This window comes from Hyperolius riggenbachi, chromosome 3 (genome assembly GCF_040937935.1).
Source record: "Hyperolius riggenbachi isolate aHypRig1 chromosome 3, aHypRig1.pri, whole genome shotgun sequence".
Classification (NCBI taxonomy): Eukaryota; Metazoa; Chordata; class Amphibia; order Anura; family Hyperoliidae; genus Hyperolius; species Hyperolius riggenbachi.
The window spans coordinates 497,462,872-497,485,905 of NC_090648.1; the positions used below are offsets into that span (position 1 = coordinate 497,462,872).

At 48.6% G+C, this 23,034-nt stretch overlaps 1 protein-coding gene across 1 annotated transcript in view; it reads right to left on the bottom strand.

Annotated features, from left to right (window-relative positions):
• The window catches only part of ADAM19 (ADAM metallopeptidase domain 19), a 129,650-nt gene that overhangs the window by 23,985 nt on the left and 82,631 nt on the right, over positions 1-23,034 (bottom strand). Inside the window, exons 11-16 of the mRNA XM_068273102.1 lie at positions 17,253-17,430; positions 9,722-9,811; positions 9,370-9,565; positions 3,487-3,595; positions 1,678-1,879; positions 1,310-1,387 (exon numbers count right to left, since the gene is read on the bottom strand). Coding sequence (XP_068129203.1) covers positions 1,310-1,387; positions 1,678-1,879; positions 3,487-3,595; positions 9,370-9,565; positions 9,722-9,811; positions 17,253-17,430 — 853 coding nt within the window. The remainder of the gene's footprint in view (positions 1-1,309; positions 1,388-1,677; positions 1,880-3,486; positions 3,596-9,369; positions 9,566-9,721; positions 9,812-17,252; positions 17,431-23,034) is intronic.

Here is a 23,034-nt window from a genome sequence, read left to right on the forward strand (position 1 = left end):
CTACAGCAACCTCACCCAGTGCTGATATGACCACCTAATGCTCCAGTGTTCTTTAGTTTTGTAAGACTTTAACCCCCTTGGCGGTACAATTATTTCGCCAAGGAGGCTGCATTACACTTTTTTTGTAATTTTTTTTTTTGTTTCATGTAGCTACGCGAGTGGTAGCTACATGAAACACCACTAGAGGGCGCATGTGTCCCTCTAGTCCGATCGCCGCCGGCAACAACAGCAAACAGGAGATTGCGTATAGAACGCGATCTCCTGTTTGGCTTCTCCTGTTGCCATGGCGACGATCGGAATGACGTCATGGACGTCAGCCGACGTCCTGACGTCAGGCGCACCTGATCCAGCCCTTTGCGCTGCCCGGCAGTGATTGGTCCGGGCTGCGCAGGGCTCTGGCGGGGGGGCCCTCTTCCGCCGCTGCGTGCGGCCGATCGGCGTGCAGCGGCGCCGATCGAGCTGTACGCGTGGCTAGCAAACTGCTAGCTGCGCGTACAGCAATTTTCAGAATGAAAATCGCCCCACCAGTGCCTGAGATATCCTCCGAGGCGGCTTACCCCGTGTCCAGCACGGGGTTACCGCTAAGAAGGTTAATAGCCCCAACGTGTCAGTTACTTCTTTGTCTATCCCTAAGGGCCCATTTACACTTAATCAGTTAGTGTGCGTTGGTACGAGTTTTTCCATAGCAGTACATTGGGAAGAAGATTTCAGTTAAAATGCGTTAAAGAGGAACTCCAGTGAACATTTTACTGTTGGCAGGCGATGTAGCTGCTGCATGCTTTTTTGGCAGTTGGAAACAGCTATTTCCCAAAATACAGCAAGGTTCACAGACAGGAAACTGCCAGGACCTTTTTTTGTACTTTTCTTGTGGGAGGGGTTTCTTGTGGAAGGGGTTTCACCACAATGGTCTGTTTGTGAAAAGGAAAAGATTTCTCATGTAAAAGGGGGTATCAGCTACTGATTGGGATAAAGTTCAATTCTTGGTCGGAGTTTCTCTTTAAGTGTGAAAGGTGCCATAGGAAAACATGGGCATTACTTTGAAAATCAGTTTTCTTTCCATTATAACTGAGAGCAACTGATTAAGTGTAAAAGGGGCCTAAGGGTCCTTTTAATCAGTTACTGATTTTCAAAGTAATGCCCATGTTTCCCAATGGCTCAGATCCCACTATACGCTAAAGCTTTTTTCACAATGCATTGCTATGCACACACAAAAAAAAAACAACCCGCGTACCATCGTGTACTAACGCATACCAACACATTAAGTGTAAAAGGGTCCTAAACATGAATAGTGTGCATCCGGCAGACTCACCCCTCTTCCATGGCATTTCTTGGCACACTCCTCCACTTGAAGGAAGGAAGTGTTTCGGCATTGTCCATCGAAGCAGATCTGGAAAAAGGTAAGTATGAATTTATTCGGCTGATGTTAGATTATCAAATGGACACAGCAATTAGAGGGCTGAGCTGTGGACCTTGGGGGAGGGGCAAAGACTACCCAATACTAATATCTGGGGCGAGTCTGGGAGGAAAATAGAAAGACATGGGGGGGGGGGGGGGGGAGGGGAGGGCACCTCTTGCAAATTTAACAATGAATAGGTTCTTTAAGGGAGGCATCTAAATGGGATAAACTGATTGGCAACACAGCCTGAAACCCCGCCTTCTTTCATGAATGAGGCTGACCTGATTCTCTCCACATTTGGTTCCAGAGAGGACCAGGCCGGGATCCATCATGTCCTCCTCTTCAGTGATTCTGTAGACATGCGTCCCCCTGCACAGCACCGGCCTCCCCTTCACTTTGATAGTGGTGTCTATGGCCACAGCGTTGTGCTCTACAGGTCTGCCAGCCGAGCTCAGGCACTGGATCTTCCCACACTTGGAATGCCTACAGGAAGGCAAGGCATAGGAAACAAAACTACCGTCATCTATACAGTATATAGTACAGAAAAGAAAGTCAAAGCTTTCTATAATGCATCCCTTAATACATTGCTGAATTATTCCCCAGATTTCACTCAAACCGTAATCTGCACTCTGGAAATTAACTTCTTTCATCGTCTCTAGTATTTTCCTCACGCACCATTTTGTAGGACTTCTCACAATCTTCTACTCTTCTTTGAAACTCCCTTCCACATTTAATTTGACACTCACCATTACAACCTTTTCAAATGAAACCTTCAAACTCACCTTTTAAAGTGTAACGGTCGGGCATAAAATCAAAAATCAATTCTTTACTTTTAACTGGTAAACAAGTCATAAGGATGCTAACCAGGCAATCCAAAAGCTAAACTCACTATTACTTTTCTTGTTTATAAATGATCATTCCCCAGTTTCCCTGGCTCTTACTTGGTACATTGCCGCAAAAATGAAGTTGCAGGGCATGCTGGGTTGTCCTTATTTGCTTCTGTACATTAGTTAAAGTGACTCCGAGCTCATCAAAAAAATGAAAGTTGTACTCACCAGGGGCTTTCTCCAGCCCAGTGCTGGTCGGGAGGTCCCACGCCGGCGTCCTGGCTCCTCTCCTTCTCCCCGCTCCGGAATGGCTGACAGGCCGCAGCCCTCCCGAGTGTTGGGCTGCTTCTTCCGCATATGACGCAGATTACGTCACACGCCGGCCGCCTCGCGTCATCATGGCGGCCGGCGTGAAAGTACTGCCCATGCGAGATTAAAGCGCGCATGCGCAGTACTTTCACGCCGGCCGCCGTGATGACGCGAGGCGGCCGGCGTGTGACGTAATCCGCGTCATACGCGGAAGGAGCAGCCCGACACTCGGCCGAGTGTCGCCCGGGCTGCGGCCTGTCAGCCATTCCGGAGCGGGGAGAAGGAGAGGAGCCAGGACGCCGGCGTGGGACCTCCCGACCAGCACTGGGCTGGAGAAAGCCCCTGGTGAGTACAACTTTAATTTTTTAGATGAGCTCGGAGTCCCTTTAAGCCTGAGGGGAAATAAAAAAAGACAACCCAGCATCCCCTGCAACTTCCTTTGTGCGGCAATGTACCAAATAAGAGTCAGGTAAACTGGGGAATGATCATTTATAAACAAGAAAAGTTATAGAGATTTTAACTTTTGGATTGCCTGGTTAGTATCCTTATTACTGGTTTACCAGATAAAAATAAAGAATTGATTTTTGATTTTATGCCCGACAGTTAAGGCACATATACAATATACCCCAGAACATGTTATCCAGCTACTGATACACTGTAAATTGCTTTCATGCTTTACTCTCTAGTCAGGGCACCACAGCTTACCAACTCCCTTCACTCCTGTACTCTATAGAGTGTAAACAGGGCAACCCCACCAAATGTTGCAAATATTGCTTTATTGTCTTACCCTTCTGCTATGTACTTCCTAGTGGATATACCGTATACTGTGTATTATCTGTATTGCCCTTGTTTTTATCATGTCATTGTTTCTATACCGCTGTAAATGTAAAGCAGCTTGAAATATGCTGACACTGTATCAATCAATAATAATAGTAATAATAACAACACACTCACCCAACATCACACTTTCGGTATTCACCGTTTATGTCCCGCCCACAGTTCCCATACTGGTCACCGGCTGCGTTAATCTTTTCAAAGCATGCATCTGGGGCAATCTTAGCTCCTAAAGGGCACAAGGAAGGCCTGTATCACATACATGGCATTGTAGGGCCGACACACATCAAGCTGGAATTCCATTTTTTGTACGAAGTAGCACTGTTATTACTGGACTTATATTTTTTAAGCGAAAAAAATCAATCAATACATTGCAAAGTGAGAAGTTAGAAAATAGAAGAGAGATCAAGAAATGATTGATATTCACCATGTGAAATTGGTTCATTTTGTTTGATCCACAATCAACCTGCAGGTCATCATCTTTACTACTGGCAGACATAAAAAAACAGGCAGCACCAAATGCCCTTATCTATAACCACACCCACTAGGGCCTCATTCCCATTGCATTCCGATTGCATGTCCGTTCACATTGGCAATTGTTTTAGGCATTTTTTTTCCTTTCCCGGCGCTTGAGTGGGCGATGCGTTTTTGTTAAAAGCTTCTATTCTAGGTTTCTAAGCGCTTTTCCAGAGCAGTTTTTTAATTCACTCCCTGACGTAAATAAGAAAGTCTTTGATCCGGAAAAGAATAAATACATAGGGGTTGATTCACTAAACTATGCTATGACAAATAGCACGCCTTATCAACGTGTAATGCCTTATCAGAGTTGCATAGCGAGCGCTACGAAGTTAAGCCTGCTAATTGGCAATGGCACTTGTCCTTCCCTGAGCCCCTGTGGGTCAGTGGCGGCTCCAGCTTCAGATTTTTGGGGGGGTTCAAAGGGGGCACAAGGGCTGGCAGGCCGGGCTTGGCGGGGGCAATGTGTGGCGTGCTTAGCGCGGCGAAAAATTGGGCGTGGTCATGACGTCGTGTGGGCGGGGCTAACTGTAATGTAGTTGTACCAGCTAACGTAGTTACATAAAAAAAATGAAGTAAACGCACATAATGACAGATAGCCTTTCACCAGTAAATGCACATAAGAATCAGCTTTTCACCAGTAAATGCACATAATGACAGACAGCGTTTCCCCAGTAAATGCACATAAGAGACAACTTTTCACCAGTTAATGCACGTAATGACAGACAGCCAGTGTCCCCAGCATAGGTAGCCAGGTGTATAGCTGTCCCCAGTATATGTAGCCAGGCGTATAGCTCTCCCCAGTATATGTAGTCAGGCTGGTGGTGGTGGGCTGGGGGCCCCAGGGCACCTCAATCCTGACTGGTGGTGGGCTGGAGGCCTCAGGCCTGCGTGGCTGGTGGTGGTGGTCTAGGGGCCCCAGGGCAGCTCAGGTCTGGCTGGTGGTGGTGGGCTTGGGGCCCCAGGGCAGCTCAGGCCTGGCTAATGGTGGTGGTGGGCTGGGGGCCCCAGGGCAGCTCAGGCCTGGCTGGTGGTGGTGGGCTGGGGGCCCCAGGTCAGCTCAGGCCTGGCTGGTGGTGGGCTGGGGGCCCCAGGGCAGCTCAGGCCTGGCTGGTGGTGGTGGGCTGGGTGGAAGGGCTCAGGCCTGGCTGGTGGTGGTAGGCTGGGCCCCCCCAGGGCAGCTAAGGCCTGGCTGGTGGTGGTGGGATGGGGGACCCCAGGGCAGCTCAGGCCTGGTGGGAAGGCCTCAGGCCTTGCTAGTGGTGGTGGGCTGGAGGCCTCAGGCCTGCGTGGCTGGTGGTGGTGGTCTAGGGGCCCCAGGGCAGCTCAGGCCTGGCTGGTGGTGGTAGGCTTGGGGCCCCAGGGCAGCTCAGGCCTGGCTGGTGGTGGTGGGCTGGGGGCCCCAGGGCAGCTCAGGCCTGGCTGGTGGTGGTGGGCTGGGGGCCCCAGGTCAGCTCAGGCCTGGCTGGTGGTGGTGGGCTGGGGGCCCCAGGGCAGCTCAGGCCTGGCTGGTGGTGGTGGGCTGGGTGGAAGGGCTCAGGCCTGGCTGGTGGTGGTAGGCTGGGGGCCCCCCCAGGGCAGCTAAGGCCTGGCAGGTGGTGGTGGGATAGGGGGCCCCAGGGCAGCTCAGGCCTGGTGGGAAGGCCTCAGGCCTTGCTAGTGGTGGTGGGATGGGGGGCCCAGGGCACCTCAGGCCTGGCTGGTGGTGGTGGGATTGGGGTCCCAGGGCAGCTCAGGCCTGGTGGGAAGGCCTTAGGCCTGGCTGGTGGTGGGATGGGGGCCCAAGGGCAGCTCAGGCCTGGCTGGCGGTGGTGGGATGGGGGGCCCCAGGGCAGCTCAGGCCTGGCTGGCGGTGGTGGGCCCCAGGGCAGCTCAGGCCTGGCTGGTGGACTGGTAGGCGGGCTGGGGCCCCAGAGTCAGGCCTGGGGGTTGTTGGTGGTGTGCCTGCTGGTGCTAGGCTCAGGAGGCCTGGGGGCTGGGGCAGAAAAACAATTTGGCAGTTGACTGGCTGGCGAGGACAGCCACCGCACCCACCTTGTCGGAGTTCTTCCAAGTCCTGCTGGCTGTCTAGCTGACTGGCTCGGCAGCTCCAGAGTCCAGCCTCCAGTCCCGTGCACTGTCCGTGGGTCGGTGCGGTGCCTGGCCTGTGTGTGAGTCACACCGCGTGACTGGCGTGCCGCAGAGAGAGTCTGGAGAGTGACGCAAACACTCTCCTGTTGGCGGCAACTAGCTGGCTGCGCGTGACACACTTTTATAACGCCGCTAGACGCCACCACGTACGTACCCCCTGGGGCGGGCCGCTCTGCGTGAGCAGGGTGGGAGTCCGTGGAAGTCTGGGACTGATTGCTGGGGTGGATGCCACTGCCAGCCCAAGCCCTCGCCCTTCTCCCAGGCAGCCAGGCTCGGCTCCGTCCACTGCAGAGACAGATGACGAGCCGAGGTCGGGTCGGACACTTTCTAGTACTAAGTTGCGGCAGCCGGCGGGGGGGGCTTTGAGGGGGGCTAATGAGTCGCCAGCTGGGGCTGAAGCCTGGGTAAGCCCCAGCGTGGCGCCGCCACTGCTGTGGGTTCATAGTGCTTGCTATACTACTCTGATAAGGCATGTTAGCTCTGATAAGGCGTGCTATCTCTGATAAGATGTGCTATTTGTCATAGCACGGTTTAGTGAATCAACCCCAATGTATTTATTCTTAAAAACACAAACGAAATCGATGCACAAAGCGATTTTGTGAGCGTTTCGCGTTTTTCCTAAACCTTCCATTCAGGGCAAAACGCCCTGAAAATAGTCCATGCAGCGCTTATGTCAAATGACGGAACGCCCCAATCTGAACTCCACCATAGGAAAGCATGGTGTAGCCGCTTTTAGGGCACGTTTGAAAAATCGTCAGCGCTTAAAGTCCAAAAGCGCCTCTGGTGTGAATGAGCCCTAACACTGCAATAGACTAAACAAATTTTTATAGATATACCTACACACAGAGGGAGATACTGGTTGCTTGGCAGTTGGAAACAACTGTTATTTCCCACAGTGCAACAAGGCTCCCACAGTTTGATGTCAGGACCTAGGCATTTGGGTAGGTGATAAGCTTAGTTTTAAAGGGGTGTAGTACCAGGCATAAGCAGCTTGAGAGCTAGTTCACACTACGAATGCAAATCGCGATTTTGCCGCTATTTGTGTTGTGACTCCCATTCAACAGGCTAAAATGTGAGATGAAAAAGATTGAGGCTCGCAGTGTGATAAAGTTCCTGCATTTGAAGGGTAATAGTGCCTGACCTAAAAAATACTTTTAATCCTGTTCCAACACCTGCCCTGAATGATCGCACTGTGTTTGTGTCTGGAAAGGGGTTAGCAAACTTGGAACTCAGCGTGTAGACACCTTAAACATGTGTAAATTATCACACACTACTACCATAATTCATTCATGATCACTTGGATGGTTGTTCATCTGTCTTCCAAGATTGAACACTCCACTTTTTTCACTGTGGCCGCATTGTCTGTCAATGATGGTCTTTCAGGTCTTGGCGCAAATGTGAGGGACATGTGACCATTTTGGAAATTCCTTTTCCACCCCACAATAGTGTCATAAGATGGGCAATCATTTCCATAAACAGGCATCATCTCACCATGAATTTGCCGGGCACTATTACCCTTGCAGGAACTTTATCACGCCGCAAGCCTCAATCTTTACCATCTCACACTATAGTCACTTCTGGCACAATCTGTAAGGCTCCTTTAACACATAGGGCTTGATTCAATAAACCGTGATAACTCAAATATCACACCTTATCAAAGATATCACACCTTATCAGAGTAGCATAGCGAGCGCTACAAATGTATGCCTACTAATTGGCAATGGCACTCATCCTGCCTTGAGCCCCTGCGGATTCATAGCGCTCGCTGTGCTATTCTGATAAGGCATGTTAACTTTGATAAGGTGTGATGTCTTTGATAAGGTTTGATGTTTGAGTTATCACGGTTAAGTGAATCAAGCCCATACTGCGTTGCCTAGCAGCAGAATATTCTCCTCTGCCTCCCCCTGTTGCAGTGGCCATTAGTCTCAATGAGACTAGCTAGACTACCCATGCGGCAGGCATTTGCATGGGAGTCTATGGCCCCACAACAATCTATAATAGATTATTGCGGCAGGGGTGCAGCGCACATGCAATGTACAGTGCAATGTACAGGAAAAACAGTGACATACTTCCTGTCAAGCAGAGACCACCTCACTGTTCAGGGGGCAGTGCTAGGCATTTTAGCCTGTTGGCGCATTCTGCCTCAGGGTAATGTGAAAGGGGTAGTAGTGTGGTGTGATCGTCCTGCCCCGGGCTATTTTGCTGCAGGGCGATAGTACCGCTAGATGTGTCAAATCAGCCTTAACCACCTTAGTGGTAACCCCAAGTCAGGCTCAGGCCAGAAATCTGCAGCTCAGAGGGGTAACCCCGAGCCTGACTCGTGCTAGCGGCCAGGAGGTATATGCAGAGCCTGTGTGCAACAGGCGTTTGTAACTCACCTCCCCAAGATCCAGATGCTGGCAGCCATTCTTCTTCCGGTCCACGGAGGCTCTCCATCCCTCTGTTGAGATTGCCGTCTGTCGTCATGATTATGGATAACGATCTCACTATAGGGGTAAAGTGCCATCCGGTGGACTGGGTGTGAATTGCAGGGCTGGATCCAGGGAAGGTGAGTTATTATATGCAGGGCTGCCATAGATCTATCTAGTGGTATGATTTTTTTCCCTGCTTTTAGAGCAGTTTTAAAACTTGTGAAAAAATTGCACTGCCTTTAAGCCCTAAAATGTGGAAGTAATCATACCACCAGGGAGGTTAAAGAAATAAAGGATACAATGAACTGATTTTCTCAACATCATGCAATGTCATGAAAGTGAACCAGAGACGAAGCACCCTCATGTATTTTACCATATAGATCAGTGGGAACATTAGAGAAAACACCTACCCTGCTCTTTGTTTCATCCTTCACTGCTCAGCCTGCTTGTTATCAACCCTGATAAAATCTCAGACTGAGCATTCAGTCTGGCTTTGCTGTAATGACTCAGCTATCATGATTCCTGAGCAGAGCCAGCAGGGGGCAGGCTTGGACTTGAAAAGACACCAGAGAACACAGACTGAGCTATAAATATTCCTGAGCAAAGCCAGACTGAATGCTCAGTGGGGGATTTTATCAGGGCTGATTAGAAGCAAACTGTGCAGTGCAGAATGAAACAGAAAGCAGGGTAGGTGTTTTCTCTAATGTTCCAACTGATATATATAGTAAAATACATGAGGGTGCTTCATCTCTGGTTCCCTTTAATATACCATTCGGGTGATAATCAAAACTTTATGATAGCCCCTCGTACAAGTTACATGCAAAGTGAATAAATAACGGGAGTTGCGCTACTCGCGCAATTCCCATTACATAATTTGCATAAACGATGGTAATACATACACGTGCCCCAATAATTCGGCATACTGCATGTCCCCTGCATGTCTTACCGCTTCCCCAGAGCTGCTTGCACTGCTGCTGGTGGGTCAGGCACCTCCCGTTGTAGCAGAAGGCGTCGCCGTTTTGGCAGGCGGTGCCGTCCAGATGGAAGGAGTTAGGCGGACACACGGGGGAACGTCCGGTGCAGAACTCTGGCAGGTCGCAGGCTCTGGAAGTCTTCCGACACGGGAACCCAGGTGGCCGGAGCTGAGCGGGAATGCGACAGAGAGCGGATTATCCAACACATATGGTTCACATTAGGCCGCATTATCTACGGGCTCATCATACAATAACATTGGCTGCGGCTGTCAGCTGTACGCCGGGTGTCTCCTGTACCCGGATCATAAACTAGAGATGTCTTACTCTGCAGCGGTGGCAGCAGGTCCCATGGGCACACTCGGCCCCCGGCAGCAGTGTGCAGGTTGTGGCATTGCAGCACGGATTGTCACATTGCTGGGAAAAGAGAGGAGATGGGAAAAAAGACAATGCATGAGAGTCTGTGGAATCAACAGAAGATAAGCTGAAACAGTGATAGAGATGTAAAGATTATATGCTTTAATTAATCTCCAACATTTTTTCCAAATAAAGGTATGTATACATGTGCAACTTAATGCAGGACCAACTGACCAACCAACCACACGACTTGTTGTTTACACCGGATCAGCCATGGCGACGGGGGAAGCCCTCCAGGAGATCCCGTTCTTTCTTTCTTTGGCGATCGGAGGGGCTGGGGGGATGCGGCTATCATGTAGCGAGACTTTGTCTCGCTACATGACAAAAAAAAAATTAAAATTAAAAAACGCATTTGCTGCCCCCTGGCGGATTTTTGCAAACCGCCAGGAGGGTTAAGGCAAAAAATACAGCACCATACCCCACATTCAAAAACAACAAGTCGTTCAATCGACTTGTACACAGGTGGGCAACCTGCTCGATAGTTAGTCAGTAGATCTGCTGGTTGGATCGGGCAAACCACCTGTTGTCAATTAGTCATCTAGTGGCTGATTGCCCGTACACACGCCCAACCTATCATCCAACAGACACGCTGGAACGATAGTTGGGCAGATTGTCTGCACGTGAGTACGAGCCTTTACTTTATGCTGACATGACCAAGCACTAGATGCTGAGATGTACTTTGTTGGATCTCTAAATGGTGAGCTACAGACGAGTCCACTGTACCTGGGGTGTAACCACAGGGGAGGAGCCCCTACGACCGCAGGGGGGCCCAGAGCTGTAAGGGGACCCCAACTACTACGTCACTCCCTCCGATAAAGGGGTCCATCATTTAGATCAGGTGTTTTTGTGGCTACACTTGTTAAAGGACATCCGAGTTGAAAATAAACTGGTGAGAAAACCAATTGTATCTATTCTCCTTCACCTAAAAATGACCTTTTTTTTTAGATATCCCACAGTTTTGTTTTATATTATTATTATTATAATGGTTAATTTGCATATATTCAGCAGTGGTGCCTGGGAGACATCTCGAGCTCACTCCAACCTGAATTATCGCAAATTCTTTCTGTTTTAGGAAAGCAAACTTTTGTTTTATATTTAAATCTGGTTTTTAAGTTTTTACTGTTTCAATGTCTCTGCTCAATGACACCTTCTTTGAAGTATGCCAGAGCTCAAATCTATGAATTATTGATCCCTTTTATCTCTTTCCTGCTCTGAGGAGCCATTTACTGACAGGAAAGTGTTTTATGGCTGTAATTACTTAAAGAGGAACTTGTCGCGAAAATCTTAAAATGTAAAACACATACAAATAAGAAGTACATTTCTCCCAGAGTAAAATGAGCCATAAATTACCGTACTTCTCTCCTATGTTGCAGTCACTCACAGTAGGTAGTAGAAATTACCTGACATTCCCAACAGGTTTTGGGCTAGTCCATCTCTCCACAGGGGATTCTCAGCATGGCCTTTATTCTTTATAAAGACATTGCCTGAAAAAGATTTATACAAAGATGCTGGCCAGCCTCCCTGCTCGCTGCACGCTATTTTGGCAGTTGGACGGACCAACTGCCATTTACTAAGTGCTTTTAAACATAAAGAAAACCCTGAGAACCCCCCATGAGAAGATGGGCTTGTCCAAAATCTATCGGTAATCACAGATTTCTACTACTTATTGTAAGTGACAGCAACATAGGAGAACGGTAATTTATGGCTCATTTTACTCTGGGAGAAACCTACTTCTTATTTGTATGCGTTTTAAATTTTAAAATTTTTGCAACAGTTCCTCTTTATCAGTCCCGGACAGAAACTGTCACTTGCATACCTGATGTTTAACTCTTTCAGGCAAAGAAAGAAAAAAAGGAACACAGCCTAGTTATTTGTGTGCTAGGTAGTGTTGGGCGAACACCTAGATGTTCGGGTTCGGGCCGAACAGGCCGAACATGGCCGCGATGTTCGGGTGTTCGAGCCGAACTCCGAACATAATGGAAGTCAATGGGGACCCGAACTTTTGTGCTTTGTAAAGCCTCCTTACATGCTACATACCCCAAATTTACAGGGTATGTGCACCTTGGGAGTGGGTACAAGAGGAAAAATTTTTTTAGCAAAAAGAGCTTATAGTTTTTGAGAAAATCGATTTTAAAGTTTCAAAGGGAAAACTGTCTTTTAAATGCGGGAAATGTCTGTTTTCTTTGCACAGGTAACATGCTTTTTGTCGGCATGCAGTCATAAATGTAATACATATAAGAGGTTCCAGGAAAAGGGACCGGTAACGCTAACCCAGCAGCAGCACACGTGATGGAACAGGAGGAGGGTGGCGCAGGAGGAGAAGGCCACGCTTTGAGACACAACAACCCAGGCCTTGCATGAGGACAAGAAGCGTGCGGATAGCAATTTGCGTTTTGTCGCCATGCAGTCATAAATTTAATACAGATGAGAGGTTCAATAAACAGGGACCAGAAACGCTAACCCATCACAGATGTTCATTGTTCATGTTACTTGGTTGGGGTCCGGGAGTGTTGCGTAGTAGTTTCCAATCCAGGATTGATTCATTTTAATTTGAGTCAGACGGTCTGCATTTTCTGTGGAGAGGCGGATACGCCGCCGATCTGTGACGATGCCTCCGGCAGCACTAAAACAGCGTTCCGACATAACGCTGGCTGCCGGGCAAGCCAGCACCTCTATTGTGTACATTGCTAGTTTGTGCCAGGTGTCTAGCTTCGATACCCAATAGTTGAAGGGTGCAGATGGATTGTTCAACACAGCTATGCCATCTGACATGTAGTCCTTGACCATCTTCTCCAGGCGATCGGTGTTGGAGGTGGATCTGCACGCTTGCTGTTCTGTGTGCTGCTGCATGGGTGTCAGAAAATTTTCCCACTCCAAGGACACTGCCGATACCATTCCCTTTTGGGCACTAGCTGCGGCTTGTGTTGTTTGCTGCCCTCCTGGTCGTCCTGGGTTTGCGGAAGTCAGTCTGTCGGCGTACAACTGGCTAGAGGAGGGGGAGGATGTCAATCTCCTCTTTAAAGTCTCCACAAGGGCCTGCTGGTATTCTTCCATTTTGATCTGTCGGACTCTTTCTTCAAGCAGTTTTGGAACATTGTGTTTGTACCGTGGATCCAGAAGGGTATAAACCCAGTAATTGGTGTTGTCCAGAATGCGCACAATGCCTGGGTCGCGTTCAATGCAGTCCTAGGCCGAAGAGGTCATAGCCTAGGGTCACAAAAACCTGTTTATTTGGGCTATTTCAATGGTAGTGATGGTGACGTACATAAATCTCAGCCATGGCCGTTAGCAACGTCTGAATTTCACGAAATGTCTCATGCAGGTAGAAGACATATTGTTAGACTTGGATTCCAAAGATGGGGTCCCTACATCTCTGCAAACCAGAGTTACAGGGGTCCAAAATTGGTAAAATCCCCCATAGACTTTCATTGCCTCCCTATTTCACTTTTCCAAAATCTCACATCTTTTCAAAGGGCAATGGCTCAGCAGTACCAAATTTTCTAGCATTGTAGGGACACTTAGGGGGAACATGACTGGTGAGTTTCGGGCCCCTAGGCCGAAGAGGTCATAGCCAAGGGTCACAAAAACCTGTTTATTTGGGCTATTTCAATGGTAGTGATGGTGACGTACATAAATCTCAGCTATGGCCGTTAGCAAGGTCTGAATTTCACGAAATGTCTCATGCAGGTAGAAGACATATTGTTAGACTTGGATTCAAAAGATGGGGTCCCTACATCTCTGCAAACCAGAGTTACAGGGGTCCAAAATTGGTAAAATCCCCCATAGACTTTCATTGCCTCCCTATTTCACTTTCCAAAATCTCACATCTTTTCAAAGGGCAATGGCTCAGCAGTACCAAATTTTCTAGCATTGTAGGGACCCTTAGGGGGATCATGACTGGTGAGTTTTGCCACTGCTGAGCCATTGCCCTTTGAAATGGTGTGAGATTTTGGAATCCAAGTCTAACAATATGTCTTCTACCTGCATGAGACATTTCGTGAAATTCAGACGTTGCTAACGGCCATAGCTGAGATTTATGTACGTCACCATCACTACCATTGAAATAGCCCAAATAAACAGGTTTTTGTGACCCTAGGCTATGACCTCTTCGGCCTAGGACTGCATTGAACGCGACCCACGCATTGTGCGCATTCTGGACAACACCAATTACTGGGTTTATACCCTTCTGGATCCACGGTACAAACACAATGTTCCAAAACTGCTTGAAGAAAGAGTCCGACAGGTCAAAATGGAAGAATACCAGCAGGCCCTTGTGGAGACTTTAAAGAGGAGATTGACATCCTCCCCCTCCTCTAGCCAGTTGTTCGCCGACAGACTGACTTCCGCAAACCCAGGACGACCAGGAGGGCAGCAAACAACACAAGCCGCAGCTAGTGCCCAAAAGGGAATGGTATCGGCAGTGTCCTTGGAGTGGGAAAATTTTCTGACACCCATGCAGCAGCACACAGAACAGCAAGCGTGCAGATCCACCTCCAACACCGATCGCCTGGAGAAGATGGTCAAGGACTACATGTCAGATGGCATAGCTGTGTTGAACAATCCATCTGCACCCTTCAACTATTGGGTATCGAAGCTAGACACCTGGCACAAACTGGCAATGTACGCAATAGAGGTGCTGGCTTGCCCGGCAGCCAGCGTTATGTCGGAACGCTGTTTCAGTGCTGCCGGAGGCATTGTCACAGATCGGCGTATCCGCCTCTCCACAGAAAATGCAGACCGTCTGACTCAAATTAAAATGAATCAATCCTGGATTGGAAACGACTACGCAACACTCCCGGACCCCAACCAAGTAACATGAACAATGAACATCTGTGATGGGTTAGCGTTTCCGGTCCCTGTTTATTGAACCTCTCATCTGTATTACATTTATGACTGCATGGCGACAAAACGCAAATTGCTATCCGCACGCTTCTTGTCCTCATGCAAGGCCTGGGTTGTTGTGTCTCAAAGCGTAGCCTTCTCCTCCTGCGCCACCCTCCTCCTGTTCCATCACGTGTGCTGCTGCTGGGTTAGCGTTACCGGTCCCTTTTCCTGGAACCTCTTATATGTATTACATTTATGACTGCATGCCGACAAAAAGCATGTTACCTGTGCAAAGAAAACAGACATTTCCCGCATTTAAAAGACAGTTTTCCCTTTGAAACTTTAAAATCTATTTTCTCAAAAACTATAAGCTCTTTTTGCTAATTTTTTTTTCCTCTTGTACCCACTCCCAAGGTGCACATACCCTGTAAATTTGGGGTATGTAGCATATAAGGAGGCTTTACAAAGCACGAAAGTTCGGGTCCCCATTGACTTCCATTATGTTCGGAGTTCGGCTCGAACACCCGAACATCGCGGCCATGTTCGGCCCGAACCCGAACATCTAGATGTTCGCCCAACACTACACGTGACCCGTTCGGCCAATCACAGCGCTAGCCGAACGTTCGGGTAACGTTCAGCCATGCGCTCTTAGTTCGGCTATATGGCCGAACAGTTTGGCCGAACACCATCAGGTGTTCGGCCGAACCCGAACATCACCCGAACAGGGTGATGTTCTGCAGAACCCGAACAGTGGCGAACACTGTTCGCCCAACACTAGTGCTAGGCACTGCACATACACGTTTATCTCATCATGTCACATGTCACCTCGGTTGTCCTTTAATGGCGGGCGATGCCCGCACTTGTTTTATGACCCTTGCAAGATGATCCATAGTTACTCCCCTGTTACCACCTACTGGTTGCCAGTTGCTCGCGCACTAACCTGTCATCCCTCCACCTCTCTGAGCAGTGAATGCTGCTCTGTAGCCAGACAGCCTGCCTGTACAGCACTCATTCCCCGAATTGTTGCCATAACGACTGAGCAACAAGGGTGACATTCAATAACAGGGTATACAGTGGTTTAGTAAAGGAGCTACAAACATGGATACACTTGTTGGACGCAAGAACCAGGAATATAAAAAATACAGAAAACGGGACTAGAAATTGAGGGAATAAGTGTGAAGGCAGCACAAGAATTCTGACCTATCAGCAGATGGTTTGCGCAGCGCTACTCTAGTACCCTCCAAGTTTGTGACATCAATTCACAACTCCCCACTTCCATCCTGAGCCATCTCCACTTGCATGTTCATTCCTTACCTAGCCCTTCAACCAGTGGCGTTGCTAAAGAGCAAGGGGCCCCAGTGCACGTTTTATTTTGGGCCCCCTTCAAGCAATTGATATGGAGAACCAAAACCTACCAAGCTGCAGTATTAGAAAGGTATTAGCAGTGGAGGGGGCAGCTGTAGGGCCAGAGAGGTGTAAGCAGGGGGAGGAGACAGCAGCAGCATCAGAGAGGTGTAAGCAGGGGAGGGGACAGCCGCAGCGTCAGAGAGGTGTAAGCAGGGGAGGGGATATCTGCAGCATCAGAGAGGTGTAAGCAGGGGAGGGGACAGCTGCAGTATCAGAGAGGTGTAAGCAGGGGAGGGTACAGCTGCAGTGTCAGAGAGGTGCAAGTTGGGGAGGAGACAGCTGCGGTGTCAGAGAGGTGTAAGCAGGGAGTGAAACAGTTTGTTAATGATTACCACTATCCAAACTACATATAGAGGTTATCATTACCACCATAGTAAAAATGGAAAACTAATACAGCAACTGAAGAGGGCTTCTGATGGGCCTCTCTAGTCCAAGGGCCCTGGTGCAGTCGCTGCCTCTGCATCCTCTATTGCTAGAACACTGTTGCCCAACTCAGTCTGAAGGCATTTTGTTTTCTATTTTGTTTTGCAAACACTAGGCTGTTCTTTTACAAAAAATGTTGTATGTATAATTCATTTAATATAAAATTGGAAAGAATATTCCACGAAGGACCGGCACCACACAAAGTAAGTATAGCTCTTTAAGGCTTTATTGATGCAGGCATGACGACAACAACAAACAGTTGTTTCGGCCTCCTCAGGCCTTTCTCAAGTTGTAAAATGGTCATATGACCATTTTACAACTTGAGAAAGGCCTGAGGAGGCCGAAACAACTGTTTGTTGTTGTCGTCATGCCTGCATCAATAAAGCCTTAAAGAGCTATACTTACTTTGTGTGGTGCCGGTCCTTCGTGGAATATTCATTGCTGTGACCCCCAGGTACCGGAGTGAGGACCTTGGCACACCAACTGCTTGCTTTTGAGCATTGTTTGGAGCTCCTGGACGCTTGCAAAATAATATAAAATTGGAATTAATATATAAAAAAATCTTGTTTGGACTGAGTCGTTAAATTTTCTAATCATAATAGTTCTGAGATAGGGACACATTCACTTACTTTACTGACAGTCAGTGAATACAACCCATCATATGGTCAAACTGTAATATCAATCACATCCTGCAGGTGGCAGTACAGAAAGTGGATGTGAATCCGCAGCAGTTACCAGCCCCGGTAAAAACATTCTCCAATATAAATCACAGCACAGTATATGGTACCTCGAGATCGCCGCAGTCACATTCCTCCCCTTCTTCCAGGAAGCCGTTTCCACAGCGTGCGCCCCCATACAGGGTCTTCGTGTCTGGGGTGTTGCTGAGGCACATCCCCCCTCCTGAGCGCAGGAACCGGTCCAGCTCACGCTTATTGCACTCGTTGAACACTCGGGGGAACGGGTGTCTGCAAATACAATCAAGAACGTCCGCTCAAATCCTCACTTTTTATCACTTGGAAATCCCCCTTGTGTTATTTCTTTTTTTCTATTTCCATTTTCCATGAAGCAGCGAGGTGGAAACAGCGAGGTGGAAGCACGCGATTGCTGCATCGCACCGCAGGCTGTCATCGGCCAGCAGGAGAGGATATGGCCCATAGCACAGGAAACAGCCAGACCAGAGATAAAATAAAACTGAAATTGTTACTGTATATACTTGAGTATAAGTCTACTTTTATGAAGTGAATCAGACCTAAATATTTAGAGGGGTTGACTTATACACGAGTCACAGGCAGCACTGAGCACACTGAGTAATGTGTGTACTAATAGTGGCATTCCCATCTGCAGCATGTTACCCAGTGGTAAGTGATACTAAGGAAATGCCAAGATAACACAGGTCTGAAAGTCCCGGCCACAGCAAGGAAAGAGGCAGGGGAAAAATACTGGGCTGCAGGAAGGGGAGTGAATAATCGCAGCATTTGGGGGCCTGGAGGAGGTATTGGCTGCACTTAAAGGGACAGGAGGGGTTAATGGCTGCAATACTGTATGCAGTGCAGTCCTTAACCCCTCCTAAGCCCCAAGTGCAGCCATTAACTTTGCTGGGCAGACTTATACTTGAGTCAATAAAAAAATTGCAGCTTAAAGAGAACCCGAGGTGGCATTTCATTACGTTAGTGGGGCACAGAGGCTGGTTGTGCACACTAACACCAGCCTCTGTTGCCCCATCGTGTGCCTCAAAGACCCCCCTGCTCGCCGGCGTCGCCGCTATAGCCCCCGCAGTGCTGGCGACACGCAGCGCGTCGCCAGCACAATGTTTACCCTAGCGCTGTCTGTCAGCGCCGCTTCCCCGCCTCCTCCGCATCGCCGCTACCCGCCCGTGTCCCTTCCCTCCAATCAGCGGGAGGGAAGGGACGCGGGTGGGTAGCGGCGATGCGGGGGAGGCGGGGGAGCGGCGCTGACAGACAGCGCTAGGGTAAACATTGTGCTGGCGAAGTGCTGCGTGTCGCCAGCACTGCGGGGGTATAGTGGCGAGCAGGGGGGTCTTTGAGGCACACGATGGGGCAACAGAGGCTGGTGTTAGTGTGCACAACCAGCCTCTGTGCCCCACTAACGTAATGAAATGCCACCTCGGGTTCTCTTTAAGAGGGTTGAATATTGGAGTCGACTTATACACGAGGTCTTCTTGTATGGTAAATTCTAAAAGCGACTTGTTTAGTGACAATTAGAACTAATGCTTTTGGCATTGGCTTTTCTAATTTGAACATTTGTTATATAGCTGTGTTTGCCTGCAGCTGTGCACCTATCCATACAGAGGCATAAGCTCTGCATTTACATAACTCCAAATGATCAATTTGCCATGCTGGAAGAAATATCAGTCAAAAAGGGCTAGACTGGGTGTGCGGCAGTAACGGCGTTCGATTCCCGACAACTGGCGGATCCCCGGCTGGTCTCAAACTTGCATGCTCACCTGTTACACTGGCGTGTCTCCTGGCCTACTCCTGTGTCAGGCGTATTTTCGAATTGCCACCGTGAGTGCCTGTACCACATGACCCCGCGCATGCACTGACGGAACTACACGCGGTGGACACAGGAGGAGCCAGCAGACGAGTGCGCAAGCCACACCCACCATGGGCCCAGGGGGGAGGGGCGAAGCAGATACTTTTGGCATTGTGCCTTGGCCTCGTAGTGGCTGATTTGGGCACCGCCATACTGACAATGCTATTGTCTGCGGCTCGAGCACCATGGTTAACCACGTAAGGACCACAGGCTTTAACCCCCAACCTTCCCCCCCCCCCCCCCCAGTGACCAGGCTATTTTTTACAAGTTAGGGCTCTGCAGCTTTAATGGCTCACTGCAGGGCTGTACAATTCAGCACACAAATTAATCCTCCTGCCTTTTCTGCCCACCAACAGAGCTTTTTGTTGGTGGGCTCTGTTCGCTGCTGGGTTGTTTATTTTTTTATTTATTTGTTTATTTTGTTTGTTTGTTTTTTTAAATAAAATTCCATTTTTTCCCCGCCCTCCCCCCGCCAGCCAATGACAGAGCCGTTCCCAGTACAGCGCTGCTGTAGATCGCAGCATTGTACAATGTAAATAGATGGCGCTGTCGCCGTCTAACAGTCTCCTAGTGACGATTGCGGAGCTCTCATTCAAGCAGAGATGCTCGCACATCAGCATGCATGATCTTCTGCAAAACATGCCCCAGGACTTGACGCTTTTCGGCGTTAGGTAGTCCTGGGGCTGCCAACCTCCCGACGCCGATCGGCGTTAGGCGGTCGGGAGGGAGTTAATTACTTCTCCCTCAAAGTTGCTAAGCCTCGGAGGGGGAATAGTATTTTAACGCCAGTGGCAGCAGGGTGAGCAGTCATTCAGTCCAATTAATAAGATTGTCCAATCGCTCAACCACCACATATAATGGATAACACCAGGGAGTCAACCAGTCCGCACCTGGGCCCAGAGAAGGTGCAAGAGAACGTATGTCAAATCAAAGAAAATGACCGGGACTCCATCTAAATGGCTATTAAAGCTCCAATCTTAATTGATTCACAGTAAAATGCACAAAAGCCTGCGTGCCAAAACATTGTGCATTTTACTGTGATACAATAAAGATTGCAGCTTTTATTGCCGTTTAAATCCAGGTGGAGACCTGGTTGTTTTCTTCGATTTTACATGAGCTGTCATTCGGCTCATTGTGCGCACTTCTCTCTGACAGCACCAGCGATAAAACACAGAGGGAAAGAACTCATAAAATACCGTCCACTGAAAGATGTCTCACCCCAGCACGTTCAGAATACCCTCAACTTTGACGCATTAACCAATCATTGCGCAGACCCAGACTCCATGGTCCTGATGTACAACCATGCAGTGTCATCTGCCTATGACGCCCTTGCTCCAGTTCGCATTAAACAGTCTACACCACTTCACCATGCACGGTGGTTTGACAGCTCACTAAAGGACATGAAGAAAGAAGTGCGCAGACTAGAAAGGAAGTGGCGAAAATCCCAGAATTCAAAAGATAAACACACCCTTGTCTCTCACCTGGAAAACTACCAAAATGCGATCACCAAGAAAAAATCCTTCTACCTATCACAGGAGATCGCAAAGGCCGCCAACAGACCAGCCCAACTATTCCGCACAGTTGATAGACTATGTAACCCATCCTGTCTAAAACCTACTATAACTCCCTCAAAGGAGCTATGTGAGAAATTTGCGTGCTACTTTGCTGACAAAGTATCCTCCATTCGGTCTCTCATTCAATCCACAGCACCCAAGACTCATGCAACTCCTGGAAATAGCTGCAAAAACAACCTAACACCCTGGACTGACTTCAAAAGTATTAGTGAGGAAGAGATCTCAGACATCCTCCGTCGCCTCCGCCAGACAACCTGCGACCTGGACCCTGGACCAACTAAACATATGCTGAAATGCCCTGACCTGCTTGGTCCAGCATTTCACAAAATAGTAAATTGCTCTCTACAAGCAGGGAGGTTTCCTACCTCTCTAAAAGAAGGAATCATCAAGCCCCTTCTTAAAAAACCTTCCATGGATCCAGATGCTATGAGCAACTACAGACCTGTCTCCAACCTCCCCTTCTTAGGTAAAGTTATTGAAAAGGCTGTCTATCTGCAACTTGAAACCTGGCTGTCAGTAAACAACATCCTGGACCCTCTACAATCTGGCTTTAAGAAACACCACAGCTGTGAAACAGCCCTCATCCAAGTCTGCAACGATCTGCTCATGGCAAGGGACAGAGGGGAATGCTCCATCCTAATCCTGTTGGATCTCTCAGCGGCTTTTGATACAGTTGACCATGAAATCCTGCTTAACAGACTGCAGGAGTACTGTGGCATCAGTGGATCAGTCCTCCAGTGGTTCAGATCATTCCTGACTGACAGAACACAGAGAGTATCCCTAGGACCCATAATGTCCAAACCTGCACCTCTACAATTCGGAGTGCCACAAGGATCAATCCTATCCCCTCTGCTGTTTGCAATCTACATGTTGCCACTCGGCACACTTATCCAACGACATGGCCTGACGTACCACTGCTACGCCGATGACACACAGCTATACCTGTCCTTCAAACCTGGTGGAACAGACCCTACCCCAAAAATAAACTCTTGCTTAGCTGAGCTACAGGCATGGATGAATGATAACTGGTTGAAACTGAATGCTGACAAAACTGAGGTCCTGTTTGTCCAAAGCCAGTGCCCGCCATCAAAACAGCTCTATCCTAAAGCAACACCAATCAGGATTGGGAATTCAGACATAAACAGCTCCAACTTTGTGCGCAGCCTTGGCGTACTAATCGATGGGGAATTGAATTTCAGAAACCAAATTTCATCTGTAGTTAAATCCTCCTTCTTTCATCTGAAGAACATTGCAAAGATTAAACATCTGATTCCCCCAGAGGATCTTCCAACCCTAGTCCACGCCTTCATCACATCACGTCTGGACTACTGCAATGCCCTTTATGTTGGCCTCCCCAAAAAGGACCTGCGCCGCCTGCAATTAGCGCAGAATTCTGCTGCCAGATTGCTAACAAACCAGCCTCGCCACTGTCATATTACACCGATCCTTCGCTCACTGCACTGGCTACCAGTAGAATGGAGAATACTCTTCAAGATTGGACTGCTGACATTCAAATCCCTGCACAGTCTAGGCCCTGGATACATGAAGGACTTGCTGAAGCTGCACCACACCTCTCACAACCTCAGATCAGCAAGTTCTATAAACTTGGTCACTCCCAGAGTGCACCTCAAAAAATCTGGAGATAGAGCCTTCTGCCATGCTGCCCCTACTCTCTGGAACTCCCTACCACACCCAGTAAAGACAGCACCATCCCTAGAGCTATTCAAATCCAGACTGAAAAGCCACCTGTTTAGCCTGGCATTTCCAGATTTATAAAATTTCTTCCTCTGTACCACGATGGTCTGAGCCATGCTTATGCGCTTTGAGTCCCACGGGAGAAAAGCGCTTTACAAATGTTATTTGTTGTTGTTGTTGTTGTTGTCCAACTCACGGGCGGCATATTAATACGTACTCGGGGAGGGGCGTACACATACACTCGGGTGTTGGCCCGACGCGCTGAAGCGTCAGCACTTGGACTATTTCCAATACATTGAAATGTATTGGACATAGTGTGGGCAGCACGGTGGCATAATGGTTAGCGCTCTCGCCTTGCAGTGCTGGGTCCCTGGTTCGAATCCCAGCCGGGTCAACATTTGCAAGGAGTTTGTATGTTCTCCCCGTGTCTGTGTGGGTTTCCTCCGGGCACTCTGGTTTCCTCCCACATCCCAAAAACATACAGATAAGTTAATTGGCTTTCCCCTAAATTGGCCCTAGGCTATGATACATGCACTACACGATACATGCATAGACATAGGACTATGGTAGGGTTTAGCTTGTAAGACCCTCTGAGGGACAGTTAAAGGGCCCATACATTTGCCGACCAACCAACTAATCGACCATCCAATTTGATTATTTTAATCGAATTGGATGAAAATTGGTGTTGCCAAGTGCATTCACGACAGAAATTGGCCGCACGGTCGATCGCACATGCTGGAAAATTTT